The following is a 15,194-nucleotide window of genomic DNA, read 5'->3' on the forward strand; positions in this document are numbered from 1 at the left end:
CCAGCGAGCACCGGGAAAACTTTCGCACACGTACTTATGGGTATGTGTATTCTATAGTGTACGACAAAACAGAACACGTATCCACACGAAACCACGACAACAATGCACACATCCAGCACTCTGGTGCGTCGCCGACCCAACTAGTCCGTACCCTTCACTTCCGCGACAAATATCTCTAACCGCTCCGTCCGCAGCCGCTTCGCCACACACCACACCCCTTCAGAGTCCTCCTGCTCCGCGTCTGCAGGGGTAGCAACGCCGGGTCTCCATATCCTTCGTCGTCACTCTCCTCCCCCAACGACTTGCGCTTCACCCCCTTGCGCGTCGATGACCTCCCGAGCGGTTTGTCGCCTTCGAGCGTTTTGTTCCCTCGCGTCGGCGTCGCCTCCTTCGTCGCGCGACGCTCGGGCTCCTCCACCTGCTCCCCCACAGGCCCCCCACCGACCTCACCCAAAGCCTCGGCAGCCCACGCACGCATGTCCTGCGACGGCCCCATGAGCTTCTCGCCCGCCTGCCGCGCTGGCTCCCCTCGCTCGCGGCGGAGCGTAGGCTCGACGGCGCGTGGCCGTCCCTGACCCCGTCGGCGGCGTCAGGGTCGCCGCGGGCTCGGGCGACGGCGGGTGCACGGCGAGGATGAGGCGCAGGCCGTCGAGGGACGTGCACGAGCCCGCCGCAGGGCGCGTCGACGCGGCCTGCCCGCCGTCCCGGGCAGTCTTCACAGGCCCATCAGCGGGGCCGCGGGCGGAGTGTGCGCGCGGGCTCCGCGCCGTTCGCGAGAGACGGGAAAGAGGGGAGGGTGCGGAGCGCGGCCGGGGCGCGCGCCTTCGACCTCCGCCAAGGTCGCGAGCCATGGGTGGTCCAGCGCGCTGGTGAGCGACATGCGCGCGCTCGGGGAGGACGCGAGGAGCGCGCGGATGGACCGCTCGGCTGTGTGTGTGTGTGGGGGCGTGTCAGCTCGTGTGGCCAGGAAGAGGGAGGAGACACGGACCCTGTTCGCTCACGTCGCACTCGTACAGAAGCGTCCGCTACACCCGGCGGGTCACGACGATGGTGCGGATGTCCACGTTCGGCGGGTCCGTGTCGAACGGGGTGCTCTGCGTGAGCCCGATCAGCACGCAGCCTTCGATTGCGTCGCCCGCACGGACGGACATGCCAAAGACGCTCACGCCGACGCTCCAGCTGTCGAGTCCCTGTCCAGAATGTTCTCCTGCTTCAGGTCGCGGTGAATGATCTATTGATCATGCACGTACTGCAGAAAATGGTCGGAGGGCGGTGAGATGGTGAGGAGAGAGGTGCTCACAGAGAGGGCGTCGCAGGTCTGGTACGTCTTCCGCTGCGTTTCGGCCCCGTTGTAACGACAGTGAGCGCATTTGCCAGTCGTCAGGCCTTCAGGCCTCAGGGCTGATCTGGAGGGCGTTGTCGGTGAGTGGTGCAGTGCGGCGCTGGGATCTCACATACTCGCGAACATCCCGCCCATCGAAAAGCCGGCGACCTTGACCGCGGCCCGCGCGGAGTAGACCCCGTCCTACTCGATCGAGTGCGCAATGCGTTCCGCCTGCAAGCAGCTGCGTCGGTCAGTTGGGCGGGCGTACAGAGGAGCGGGTGCGGACGCACTGATGGCCCGCGAGCCTTTGTCGGGCACGATGTCATTAAGGCGGGGCTTGCGTCCGAGCCGGTACGTGCGCTGCGCCTTGGAGAGGTCGTTTCGGTTGATGTGCGGGCTCGCGGCGTTGCCACAGGGTATGAGCACGCCGCGCACGTGGGTGGTCGGTCTGGGACGCATGCTGGGTCTCCGCCTGTGTTTCGAGGGGCGTGTCTCCTCCATTGTGGGTGGCCAGTACCTATCCCAGCGAGGAGCGAGCGCATAGAGCGGCAGGAGAGGCGTACACGAGCTGTCTGGCATCGATGACGTCACCGTGCACGACACGTCCGCGTGCGGCGTCAGGGAGAGTTCAAATACCCTCTTTACGGCGGGTCGATTGCAGCCGATCTCGAGTAGACGAGATATCCGGGGGAGAGGGGCCAGGCGTGCACCACAGTAGATTCTGGCTACGGTTGTGGGAACGCTGGATGGAGGTGGAGGCCGGACGGGTTCGAAGACGAGAGCACCGCGTGCGATCTAGCGCGCGTTGGTCTGCCGTCTACACTCCCTCCATCCCCGCGTGCACAAGTACACCCGCGCGCGTCCCCCTCTTCATGCGCCGCGTGGAGGCGCCTATCTGCACCACTCGCCCAGCGGACTCACAAATCCTTTGTCGTAGCAACTGCAACCGCCACCGTGCGGAGGAACGTAGCCTCGCCAGCAGCCGCGGCCCCGTTGCGAGCGAGCACGATTTGCGGATAGGCCGGTCGAAGCGAACACGGTTCCTCGGCCGGGGAACGTGGCTAATGCAAAGCCGGTGAGGTGAAGGTACGCCCGGGCGGGTATGTTCCTGTGTGAGTGAGCCAGGTCAATGGACGGAAAGTTTCGTCATGGTGATGGCGGGCACTCACAGGGCGTGAACGATGGGGATGATATTGCAGGAACGAACAGGAAAGAGCACGGTTGCGTCTCCACCCCGCGCGCGACATGATCTGACGCATGTCCGTGCGGCGCGAGCACCCTGACGGCTGCATGTACTGGTGTGTCATCCCCCGCGGAGGCAGCGTCGCCCACGTTGGCTGGGGAGGCTGGTGCTGCTTCAGGTGCTGCTCTACTCGGGCGACGGCTCCCGTCCGTGCTGGCGCGAGTGTGGGTTCGGTGGTGCGACGACATGTAGTAACCCGCGGACGGAGTCGGTGGGGCCGCGAACGACCCCGATTGGTTCCCGTATCCAAACCAGACCGGCGATCCCACAGGCGTAGACAGCGAGTGAGCATGGTCTGCGCGTGATTCGCGGATCGCGGCGACTGCGAGTGGCCCTGCGGACGAGTGATATTGTTCCGGGTGGGTCATCGGGGGCTGCATTACTACGTGCTTGCTGCTCAGCACGCCGAGGCTCTTGCGGCGTGGACGGCGTTGGACGAGGGCCTCGCGTCGCTCGACAACGCGCGCACGCGCCGGTTCGTCCTGCGTGTGTCGGGCCCGCGCGACGCAGACGAGGCGTGTCCCGCATGCGGCTGTGGCACCCCCTCGCGGATACGCGGCCGGCGGTTCTGGAACTCGTGGTGGGCAAGGAGCGGTGCGCGATGGGGACGGCTCTGCGGGGGGCGTTTCCGGAGGAGGAGCGATGCTGGGAGAGCGTCACGGAGCTCTCGCTCGCGCTGAAATTTGACGGGACGCACGAGCGGGCGCCGTGCGACGTCGTGGTGCATGGTCTTGGATCTTGCATGTTTGAGTGCGCTTGTGGTAGGAGACCCTGGCAGGCCTGCTCCCCGTTGTCGCACTGCCAACACTCAGGCTGAAGGTTTGCGGTGGTGCGCTTCGGCCATCAAGTCGGAGGGGTTCCCGAACGCCTGACGTGCCACGCCGCTGGTGACTGTCACGACCAGCTGAAGCAGGTCTACGCGAAAATCAACGTTGTCGTACCCTTGCCAGAAGACCGTCATAGAAAGGACAAGAAGCTGAGGGCCTGTGAGAAAGTCTCAGCACTGTGCGTATGCGTCGTCGTGAGCGCAGGGAGCATCCGTCGTAGGCACGAGTGAGACTGGAAGTGTGCTGGCACCGTCTGCGCTGAAGCTAGGCGCGCGTACCGTGCAGAAGCGAGCGAGCTGGGGCTGGGACAGAACGGGAGGCGTTCGATCGGGACGACGGTACGAGCGTTGTGCGTCTCGTTCTGCGAGAACGAATGGTCCATCTCGAGCGCGAGCATATGCTGCACATTCTCTGCTTGGACGTGATGTGAGCGTGGGATGTCGGTGTAGGGACGTTGGGCACCCACCTCGGACAGGGTCACATTCAACTAAGACCGGGTGTCCTGGCGCGTTTAGGGTCAGGTGAGGCCAAGGGACGGATGATTCGACGGCGACGGTGCCGTCTGGTGCTCCCCTGGGTGAACACGGCTGATCGCAGGACGTGGTCAGTGGGGAGGACAGACGTCGGGAGGGCACAGACGCGGTAGAAAAAAGGGGTCTGAACGGTGTGAGAGTCGGAGATGGGGGTCAAGTTGGCTGGGGGGAGGGCTGGGAGGATGAGAGGGTAGATGAGCACGTACGAGTGGTCGGCCGCAAAATCCGTGCCAGGTGGTAACGACAGGCATTGGGAGTAGCGGTGTGCGTCTGGTTGGTTTGCACACGCCCGCTAACGGGTTCGTGCACGATAATGCCTGGCGGGGGGGAGTGCGTCGAGGGCCGATGTCTTGCTGGGTGCCGCTGACTTTTGCGCGTTCGTTGGCAGAGTCGCACAGCTAAGTGCCGGAATTCACGGACGAGACAGCCGAAGAGGCATGGAGGAGCAGGGCAGCAATGGCCGATGGTCGACGGGGCGAGAGGCTGCAACGCTGTGGGTAACGGGCTGTGTCGACCGCGGTATGCCCTGGGACGCAACAAACTGTAGGTGAGTGTGTCGGGCGAGGTCTTGACGTGTCGAGATGGGCGGGTACGCCGTGGATGAGGCGTTGCGTCGACCGCGGTGCGCGGGCCCTGCTTCGAGTCCAAGGCTGGTCAGCAAGCGCCAAGCGCACGAAGGAGGCGTCACGGCAGGCGCTCGATTGCGTCATGCGCGCGAGGCCGCGTCGAGCGAGTTCGCGCCTTCTCTGCCCTCTCGACCGCCTCGCGCTCTCTCAGCAAGCGTCTGGGCGTCGAGAAGAACACCGAGTCCCGCCCTCTGCGTTCCGGCTCTCCGTGATCAAGCTCAAGGTCCGCCCGTCTTCCTTCGCGACCAACCATGCCTAACGTGAAGCCGACACTGGACACAGTAGCTGTACATCCGGCACAGTTCGTCTACCTCCAGAACAAGCCATCACCAATGCGCTCAACGAGGTCCACGCGAGACGCGTCTTGCACGGCGTCGGCCTGTGCACACGTGTCTTCGACCTCGCGGAGGTACCACAGGGCAAAGTGCGGCACGGAGATGCATCAGTAATTCGTCCTCTGTCTGATTTGTCAGAAAGTCGGACTTTTGGGCTGTCCGACATCTGACCCTCATCTGACACATCCGACCATCCGAATTTTTTGGTGCTCAGCACCCATTTGACCTGCACTGTAGCGTATACACCATCGAATTTCACACAATTAAGAGACTTTAACGATGATATATTGTGTTAATGCTACAGTGTACATCCTAGATACAGGCACAAGTGGTCCAATACATGCTCGTACGACAGAATCCATGCCATCGCCCACGCTCCCACTCCCGCTGTCGCCAGGCTGTGCATGGTGCCATGCGAGCGCGAGTGCGTGGAATGGCCGGGGCGGGATGTGCAAAACGTGAGGACGGGATGCAAGTCCACGTCACAGCGCTGGACCTCGGACACGGCAGTCCGAGTCCCGCCAGTCGCCGTCAAACCTGCTGTTGTTAAATCAGAGACGCACGCTCGACGCGCCCACACCAGTGTTGAACGACTCACGCTAGTGCAAAATGCCGATTTGGCCCACGGACGATGCCGAGGGTACGCGGGCAAGTGCACTGGGGCCCGTCACGTTGTTGGGCCAGGTGGATGGTGGAGGGAAGGGCACATCGATGAGGGCGTGGCACATAAGCCCCATCGCGACCGGCCCTGGGGGAGCGCGGGGCTCGATTTGGCGTGGGCTGTCGTCCTATTCGCGTTCGCAGTCCCTCGTGCAGCCGTGGTCGGAGGGCGGTTCAAGGTGTGGAGAAAGGGAGGAGAACATCGGGGCGCACATCCAGGAGTCACGCTTGTGTTAGCATCTCAAGCGACGAGGTGGGGTGTAGGCTGACCTGAGCTCCGTGTGTGCGCTGTGGACCATCGTGCCGCTCGAGTGCTGCAGGCTGTCGCTCTCCTGTCGGAACAGTGTCGCGCTCCAGGCAAGCGGCGGTGAGGCACCCACGGTGGCGGGGCACCACTGCGGCCATGTTTATGCTCGTGTCGGCACCAGAGAGGGAGGGGACGTTGGAGTTGGAGGAGTCTTCGACCGGCGCGGACGCGGGCTGGATCGCGGGTGGAGTGTGGGCGATGGAGATGGGGATCGGTGGGTGCGAGCCAGCGCGAGAGGCGCTCTGGGCGAGAGTTAGGCTGCAAGAGACAGGGTCCACGGTGGAGGATCGCTCTACGCGTCCGTCTATTCCTTGGTGGGCCCAAGTTGGTAGTAGATGATGTCCAAGGTCGGCGGGTGTGGGTTCCGCAAGTGGATAACGAGGGAGATGCCAGGGGCGAAGAAGGGAACAAAGGTTTATGTGAATAATACGCACAGACAGATGAGGTGGGTACGCACTTTGACAAGGTGTTCCGTCGCCATCGAGCGAGACGAGGAGTATGGCCGAGTTCGCGGACATGTATTGAGGTCACTTGAGACGGGGCGTGTTCGGTTGGAAGATAGTGAGAGGCGGGCGGGGGAGGGATCGGGGCATTATGCGCACCATTTGGCTTGGAGAGTGGACAGGCGAAGAGGCGGGCCCGGGGGAGGAAAGGTCAAGGGCGACGACAACGACGAAGAAGCAGTACTAGTGGTGCTGGCAGTGCCAGGCGCTGGAGTCCACGCGACGGCCCGCAGCGCGCGTTGGTTCCCACGGGTCCCCGAGGCGGAGCCGCACCTCCGGCTGCCAGCGCGTCGCCGACCTCCCACCTCGTCCTCTTCATCTTCGTAGCCCGTCCTCTTGACCTCGCCCATCTCACCCGCCCTTTTGCACTCGGTCTCACCCACCTCGCGCGCGTCATCCAAATAGGTCGCCACGATCCCCCCACCGCTAATCTGCATTTGCAAGCTTGAGTAGGAGAATGAGCTCCTCCCCTACGAGGTCGAGGAGCCCCGTCGCCAGCCCGAAGTCAAGAACACTCGAAAAAGGTTCCCATGTGAGTCCCTCCGCTTCCATTTCGACTGCACACTCGTACTCAACGCTTCGTGAATCGCTTCTCCCATCTCACGCGCGCTCGAACGTCTCGCCCCCGGGCCCTGACGCAAAGCGGTACGGGCACCACTACCCGCCCGGGCGCGACGGCGAAGTTGGGGACATTGCAAACGCACCCGTCGTCCTCTTGTCGCCTGCCACGTCTCCGGCCGGGTCTTTGCCGTTGACGGCGTGTGTGAGCACCTGCGCAGGCAACTTGCCAGGCTTGACTGACACCCAAACAGGTGCCCCGCGTAACGTTTGAACAGCGTCTCTCCCGGGCAGCGGGCTCCTGCCTGCGATGTTGACATCTAGTGGGACGTCCAGCCCGTTTTTTTCGGTGAGTGCTCATCCCGTCTCTCTCATCCATGACGTGAGTTTTCATCCGTTTATTTTTCCCCGTTACAGGACCGCGCTGGACTCGCCTCCATCCACCCTCACCTCCACCCTACCACCTCCATGATGCCTGCCCCATCGCCCCCGTGTCGCCGCCCACGTCTCCTGCGTCACCCGCCTCGCCGCCATGTTGCCGCCACGTCGCCCACGTTGCCTGTGCACCTATCTCGCTGGTGTCGTTCCCGCCTCCCCGTGTCACCTGTCTCGTCCGCGCTAACGTTGCGTGGAGCTCAGGCCTCTGATGCAATGTCCTGGCCCTCACGTCGACGGACCCTGCCACGGCCAACTTCCGCGTCGGCCTTGCATGGATCGTCGCTGCCGAGGCATGCAGGTTCACATTCCACTGCACCGTGGTGTGGCGATCGCGCTTCCCCTCGCCGCCCCCCTCATTGCCTTCGCGGCCGCCACGCGTATGGATGGTGATGCCGGACAGAGGTGGGCCCGGGAGCGGAGGTGGGGGTGTGGGCCTGGAGCCTCCCACAGGTGTGTGCACATGTGCATAAGTGGACGAGTGCGGTGCCGAAGATTCGGACGTACCTTGCATCGCCGAGGGAGCTCTACACGCCGCCATGCTCACCATCCATGTCCCAGGAAGGTGTACGGGACCTCGATTAGATAGTGTGACTATGTACTCGTATACAGGACTTGATATACGCATTTTTACGTCCCGCTCAGGAATGCCGTTTACACAAGTCAGATTGAGGTCAGAAGTCAGATTGAGGTCGGATTGAGGTCAGAATGTCAGACTACGAGGATACAGCAATGTCGGATGGCAAATTTTGCAAGGTCGGATGTCGGACAGTCGGACAGGTCAGAAAGGGGTCAGATTGGTCTGTACTGACATTTTCAGACCCAGTCCGACGGAGGAAGAATTACTGATGTGGATGTCTGTGGTACAAAGATCGGTGAGTCTGTCTCGCACTAGGTGGAGATACAACTACCAATTCTCTGCGTCTTCCGTCCCTCTGGATCCGAGGTCATTCTCGCCAAGGTCAAATCCTCGGACGAGGTTGGGGCCCGATGTACGTCTCTTCGGCCTCGTTCTCGCGCCCCGAAGCTCACTCGCGCCCAGTGACTGTCGGATTCTTTGGCGACATCTACGTCCCCCTTGTTTACCTGCCGGACCCCTGCGCCTTGTAAGTGCCCCCCTATCTAGCATGTCTTCCCCGACACCTATCTCCGTCCGCCCCCAGCGACCCAGAAGAGCGAGCACATTTCCGGCTTCCAGGATCGGAAGCAACTTGCTTGTCGCACGAACTCCTCGAGTTGCCCCTGACGGACCGGATGTGCATCAACGCCGGCGATGTCCTCCGGGTGCGCGTCGAGGCAGACGGGTTCCATGACGATGAGCTTGGTCCGCAGAAGACGCGTGAGGGCGTTGAACAAGCTCTGAGCGCCTTCCCTGCTTCCCCCTGTCGGTGAAGAATTGCTCATGTATGGTTCTGGTTCCAGTGCCCGATGTCAGAACAGTGACTTGGGCCTTGGAGGAACGCTGGCGTCGAAACAACGGACGGTGGCTGACACGTAATCAGACCGCACCATGTACTTGTTGTTTGCTCGTATCCTTCGATGACATGTTGTGGTCTCGTTCACGTCAACCATGGTCAGCATTGCTGACTCGAAAGAGGAAGCGGAGCTGGAGGATGAAATTTCGCGTCTGATTGCCATCACAAGCCATTCCGTTGAATAAATTCTCTGTTCTCGCCATACAGACATGCGCGAAAGAATGAAGCCCGGGACCAGTCGCCTCACGTCCTCAGGTAGTCCTGCGCACGAAACGCCATCACTTCAACCCGTGCACGACGAAAATCTACGGTGTGCGTGGTATATCCATGGAGGCGGCCGGCGAAGTGGCAGGGGCCGTGTCGGGCGCCATGGACGTTTCGTGTGGAGTGGCAACAGCATCCACCGTGGCGAGAGAATCCGCAGGGCTGTGAGGCGGGGTCAGCATCGGGAATCACAAAAGTGGCAAGGGTGGATACGAACTCGGTGTGTTTCTCCGATTGAGGGTCTCCAGTGGGAGTCCCGGGCGCGCCCGGTGGAGCGCACAGCGGGACCTTCGACGTGAGATCGAGACCCCCTTCCCCCTCTGTAGCCGTCGGTAACGGCGGTACGACCCCCTCATGTTGCCGTCAGTAACGGCGATACGAGTTCGTACGAGCTCCGGTCGTGTAGACCGTCGGTAACGGTCGTACGAGCTCCGGTCATGTACCCCGTCCCATACGGTCGTACGAGGTCCCTAGAAGCAGCATACATCGAAATTGCGGTAATGCATATGGCACGTAGCCACGGCCATTCCGAGCACATACCGACTTGTATTGCAGCCGTGCGCACCGGGGTTAGGGCACGGCAAAGGAAACAGTACCGGAGCTCGTACGAGCGTGTACCCCGTCTGGGACTGTCGTACGGGGTCCCCAAAGGCGGCACGCACCGGAATTGCGGTAATGGATGTAGTACGTAGCCACGGCCGTTCTGAGCACGGAATGTCTTGTTTTACGGCCATACGTGCGGTGGTTACCCCGCGGCGATGCAAACAGTACCGGAGCTCGTACGAGCCTGTACCCCGTCCGAGACGGTCGTACGAGGTCCCCAAAGGCGGCACGCACCGGAATTGCGGTAATGGATGTAGTACGTAGCCACGGCCGTTCTGAGCACATACCGACTTAGTTTACGGCCGTGTGGGCGGTGATTACTGCGCACCGCGGAAAACAGTACCGGAGCTCGTACGAGCCTGTACCCCGTCCGAGACGGTCGTACGAGGTCCCTCAGGCGACACACACCAGAATTGTGGTAATGGATGTAGTACGTAGCCACGGCCGTTCTGAGCACATACCGACTTGTATTGCGGCCGTGCGCGCCGTGGTTAGTGCACGGCAAAGGAAACAGTACCGGAGCTCGTACGAGCTTGTACCCCATCTGGGACGGTCGTACGAGGTCCCTCAGCCGGCACGCACCGGAAGTGCGGTAATCCACGGCAATCTCGGCAGTCGCCTCGGTATTGCAAAGGCATGGACAGGTGATGTTTCCCTAAGGGCTTCCGTGGTGGTGGTAATAAAACGCGACATATCAGGAGCTGTGTTAAAGTGATGATTAAGAGCAAAATCACACAAGTAGAGCTCTACAACCAGGAAAGCCTTGTTATTACCGGAGGTTGTGCGAGTGTGTCCCCTGCCCAAGACGGCCGTACGAGCCCTGTCAGCCGGAAAACATCGGAATTACTGTGGTGTGTGGAGTACATTGCCGCATATTTCGGTTGGTCCGTTGGGCTACGGAAAGTACTGCTGCCTGCTCGATCCCCTTTCATTATACTGTATTTTGAGGCTAACCCATAGCGATAAGACTAGTGTATGCCATGCTCCTGTGTCTTCTTCAAGTGCGGCTCCTTTCCGGGTCTTCCACAGGTTCAAGTGCGCACATGATTTTGAGTAATCATTGACACCGATAATGTCTTTGGTATTGCGTATCATACGATTGAAACATACCGTCAGACGTCAGGTTCTGTGTTCACATAGCTAGTCCACTACAAAATACGAAAGCATTATGTATACAAAGCACGAAAGCATATTGGAAACATTGCAGTACTCCACAAACCAAGAAAAAACCCACTGTCATTTAACCACCGTGTCATGAGTCCCCGCTGTGTTCACGCTCGGAAACGTGCTTCAACAAGCGTTTGAAGGCGGGAGGAGCAACTGAATCCCCAGGCTCGTCGATATTCATCCTCTCATCGGTGGGACCCATGATAGGATTCGCCAGCTGACGCGTGAAAGCTGGGGGTGAGGACAAGGGGGTTGAAGGGACGGCCAGCCCACGCACGAACACCGGTGGCATAGGTTCCACAGCACTGGACAGTGTGCGAGTGAACACTGGTGGTGCGGAGGTCGGTGTTGGAGGGCGGGCCAGTTGCCGGATGAATGCCGGTGGCGAAGCGTCGGCAGGTGCGAGCGTTCGCATGAATACCGGCTGTGACGACGTCGGTTTGGACTCGATGGCGAGCCCTCTTGTGAAAGCCGGTGGTGGGCCTGGGACGGTCAAGGATGCCAATGGCGACTCGAGTGTGCGGGTGAATACCGGCTGCGAGGAGGAAGGTGTCGACGGAATGGCAAGCCTTCGGCTGAATGCCGGTGGAGACGGTTCGGCAGTCACGGGCATGGTGAGCTTCCGAGTGAATTCCGACAGTGGAGAGTCGGGCCTGGAGGAGCGCGCCAGCGGTCGCGTAACTGTGGACAGGGGGGAGGACGACGAGACACCACCCATCAGGCTCTGCCCTCCGGGGGGGGTGAATGACTTTGATGGGGCGGTCGAGGAAGACGACACTGGTTTGAGTGTCCGCGTGAACACCGGCGGCGATGTGGAAAGAGTTGTTGAGGGACGCGCCAGTGTCCTGGAGAATACTGGCGCAGCGACCGAGGCGGATTCCGGTGGTACTGAACGGTCATCACTCCTGAGTGAAGTGTCCAGTTGGCCCAATCCACCGAAGAACCCAGGTATCATGCATGTGACCTCCTTTGGGGGCGTAAAGGGGTCTACTAACCCGCCATACAGGTCAGAAAGCCGCGTGCCGGTCGAGGAAGACAACGGTGGTTCGAGTGCCCGCGTGAACACCGGCGGCGATGTGGAAAGGACTGTCAAGGGAGGCACCAGTGTCCGGGAGAAGACTGCCGGTGGAGAGGGGCCAGTGGAGATGGCAGGGCGGATTGGGGGGAGTACCGGTGAAACCGAGTGACGATCGGTCTGGTCGGAAGTGGCCGGTACTAGAGCACGCCTAAAGACTGGGAGTGACGGAGGAGGCGCCATATCGGTCGCCAGTGTACCGGAGAAGATTGGCGGTGGGGAGGGGGATCCTGGGCCGGCGGAGCCTACCGAGTGCGATACCGGTGATGCCGAGCGGAGATCTTCTTCGTCGGAAGTAGCCGGTACCGACCCACTTCGTACTGTGTCCTGCAGCTCCCACAAACTCAGCTTGTGGTCCTCCAAGATGGCCGGATTCTGGATATAATATAATTGTTAGAGAGGCAGAAGCAACTTTACATTTATACTTACTTGGGGATGGTATTCGATGATGGCAAAAAAGATTTCAAGACGATGCCTTTGATCTGTTTCACCCGGGAGACCTGTCACCTCATCGAAAACGTTCCTCAGAAGGCCTACAGCGATGGCAAGCCCAGAGAAGATAGGAACGTGTTGATCCTGCCGCTCCTGCGGATGTTCACGTAGTATCCAGTTGGTGCGAGTCTGGCGCACCGACACTTCTACCGTGTGAGCGATCCGGATCGCTGTTCGCTTGGCGATGTCCAGTAAGCCATTTTGGTCGTGTAGGGGGAGGCAATAACCGATCTTAATGGTATCACTTGCCATGTCGATGAGTACGAATACCCATCCGCCGCCAATATACCACGGGAGGCAGATGATGCTGTCCGTGGCGAAGTCACCTCGATCTGCTAGTTTGCTGAAGCGGTCGACCAAGTCAACCGGTGCCAGTTGAGTCATGATGGCGGAGTAGAGATGGAAAGGGCGGGGAATTTTGTCGGTATTGTTGTTAACGACGGCTATGACCGCGTCCATCAACTCGTCGTTGAGGTCGCGGTCGTCGGTGGTCAAGTGGGAGAAGAGGTCGCACCATGGATGTAGCAGCGCCGGCAAGTCGAGCAATGGGGCAGTTTCTACTTCGAAAACGGCTGCCTCGGCCTCTTCTTGTCGTCCATATTCGTGGAGCCACTCCAATCCACGCGCAACGTTGGACCGAAGGGTATGGATGTTGCGCAAGCGTCGCCACAAGTCCAAGAGCCAGAACGGTAGCGGGGTGCCGCGATCGCCGGGATGGATTACCGAACGGAACGAGCTCGGTAATGCCAGAACACCATCGGCCTTTGGTATTTGGATGGCAGTGCCGGCGGAGTAGTGGTCGACGAAGAAGACCCAAGGCGGCAGGTCTTCCGCGGCGACGGGGGGGCCGTCGAGTATGAGATAGGGTTTCCGGAAGCCCAGGACCGTGGGGCCACTCCAGAGCAAAACCGCCTGCCGAGAAGCTGGCGTACAGTCGTGGCGTCCGATGGTATCAGCTGTTGGACTAGCCTCTTCGGCGCTATCTTTGTCTCCCAGTGTGCAAAAGAGACGTTGGCTATGTCCTCGTACTGTCTGGTAGTTTCATTATCTGCAACCGATGTCAGCAGTGTTGAAAGACGTGGCATTGCCGACACCTACCGTCGACTGGGGATGGAACTGCATAGGACAGGGGATGAGATTTGGGTTGTGGGACTATAGAGACACACGTTACCTAGGACTCGAAGGTTGTATTTCATTGTGTTTCTTGCGGTGGTGTGTGTTGAGACAGAGAGAGAGGTTGAAATCGCACAAGATGGGTGAGGAGGAGCAGATGATTTACGTTTGGTTGGAGTGGGGGCAGTGGACGAGCTCCGGGTGTGATCCCGATATGGATCGGAACAGTATTACGTCATCAACGGCATGTTGAAAAACGTGGCGCCTGTGTTCAACTCTCCCACTTACAACCACCGAGTTGACCATCCGCACACGCGCCTCTACCTTCCAATCACTGCTTCCCCTTTCTCCCTCGCTACCGAACATCTACCGATATGTCCGCCCAACCTTCCCAGAACGACATGCTGACTGTGCGCCGTGCCGTCACCCAGATCCACTACGCGCTCCGTCACCTTCCTGCTCAGGGCAACATCCAGAATGAGAAGATGACGCACTGGTACAACATGTTCTACGCCGCACTCAACAAGGCGTACGACTTCCAGGCGAAGTTCCATTCAACCACCTGGCCCCGCTACACCCTCGGTGCCTTCTACGAGTACGAAAAATCCCAGCACGTCGCCGGATACGCCGGGGCTCCATTCAAGATCGTACCCATTGCCGACACTGCGGCTGCCCAGGAAGCCGGGTACACTTTCGATTTGAAGATGGTCGGTGATGACCATGGCGAGATCGACCTCTTGCCCGAAGACGAGGTCGACCTCAGTTGGTGTGACATCGGTAAGCATCCTAATTTCTGTCCTCCCATTCACATTTTTCTGATCTCATGGTTGATTAGAGGCCACAGTGACGAACCCACCGTCGACGGGGGATGGTGCGGTATTGTTTTTCTGCAGTACCGGTCACACCGCTAATCATGTATCCTAGGTGCTAACAAGTCGGGCACCATAAAGTCTGGAGGCGGGAAGGGCACCGGTAGTGCTAAGAGTGCCCAAGCTTCCGAGAGCATCGGTAGTGCAAAGGGCGCCGAGGGTACCGAAGGGGCTGGTAGGTCGAAGACTGCCGAGCCGACGAAGAGTACCGGTATTCCGACGGCTTCCGAAAGCGCGAAAGCAGCTGGGAGTTCCAAGGCTGCCACAACTGAGAAGAGCAAGCGCAAGAAGTTTACACCGAGGATGTCACGGTCCGGCAAAAGTAAGTCCATGCGAAGATCATCCACAGCGGATCTAATGGTACCATTCAGAGCCTGCAGCACCTATAAAGCCTGCGTAAGTACCGGACTGTTCCGCGATCACACAGTGAACTACGCTAACATCGCCACCAGCCTTCATCAGACAACCAAAGACAAGAAGGGCAAGGGCCGGGCGAACGTAGAGGCGAATGCCGACGACAATGCCGTCGCCGGTGGAGAAGAAGACGATGACGAGAGCGAGGAGGAAACCCCTCTCGAAGGTATGTGTTCCATCGGTAATTACCGCCACTCCCATGTACTAACCTCCGCTCAGAGGTACGAAAAACACGTTCGACCGTCAAGAAGGCGGTGTCTTTCATCACCCCCACCACGCCACCGGTGTCGAAGACAAGGCGAGCCCCATCTGCGACCCCGGAGCCGCCCAAGAGGTCCACCGCCACGCCTAAGAAGAGGGCAAGGAGCCAG

General features: G+C 60.1%; 4 protein-coding genes across 4 annotated transcripts; 2 read left to right on the plus strand and 2 right to left on the minus strand.

The window, feature by feature from the left end:
* Window positions 1-1,025: 1,025 nt before the first annotated feature.
* BXZ73DRAFT_111200 (uncharacterized protein) lies at window positions 1,026-1,783 on the minus strand (the record flags this gene model as incomplete). The annotated part of the gene is made up of 2 exons (XM_048017379.1): window positions 1,026-1,207; window positions 1,615-1,783. 2 exons carry the CDS (start codon window positions 1,781-1,783, stop codon window positions 1,026-1,028), a joined length of 351 nt encoding a protein of 116 aa, XP_047870549.1.
* A 6,558-nt stretch (window positions 1,784-8,341) lies between these two features.
* Window positions 8,342-8,743, plus strand: BXZ73DRAFT_111201 (uncharacterized protein; the record flags this gene model as incomplete). The annotated part of the gene is made up of 2 exons (XM_048017380.1): window positions 8,342-8,457; window positions 8,515-8,743. 2 exons carry the CDS (start codon window positions 8,342-8,344, stop codon window positions 8,741-8,743), a joined length of 345 nt encoding a protein of 114 aa, XP_047870550.1.
* A 2,202-nt stretch (window positions 8,744-10,945) lies between these two features.
* On the minus strand, window positions 10,946-13,623 carry BXZ73DRAFT_111202 (uncharacterized protein; the record flags this gene model as incomplete). The annotated part of the gene is made up of 8 exons (XM_048017381.1): window positions 10,946-11,077; window positions 11,138-11,343; window positions 11,393-11,748; window positions 11,805-12,310; window positions 12,365-13,350; window positions 13,457-13,475; window positions 13,526-13,543; window positions 13,594-13,623. 8 exons carry the CDS (start codon window positions 13,621-13,623, stop codon window positions 10,946-10,948), a joined length of 2,253 nt encoding a protein of 750 aa, XP_047870551.1.
* A 291-nt stretch (window positions 13,624-13,914) lies between these two features.
* On the plus strand, window positions 13,915-15,175 carry BXZ73DRAFT_111203 (uncharacterized protein; the record flags this gene model as incomplete). The annotated part of the gene is made up of 6 exons (XM_048017382.1): window positions 13,915-14,317; window positions 14,376-14,411; window positions 14,465-14,731; window positions 14,781-14,805; window positions 14,862-14,989; window positions 15,045-15,175. 6 exons carry the CDS (start codon window positions 13,915-13,917, stop codon window positions 15,173-15,175), a joined length of 990 nt encoding a protein of 329 aa, XP_047870552.1.
* Between the last annotated feature and the right edge of the window lie 19 nt (window positions 15,176-15,194).

This window comes from Epithele typhae (assembly GCF_022376455.1).
Source record: "Epithele typhae strain CBS 203.58 chromosome Unknown BXZ73scaffold_494, whole genome shotgun sequence".
In the NCBI taxonomy this organism is placed as follows: domain Eukaryota; kingdom Fungi; phylum Basidiomycota; class Agaricomycetes; order Polyporales; family Epitheliaceae; genus Epithele; species Epithele typhae.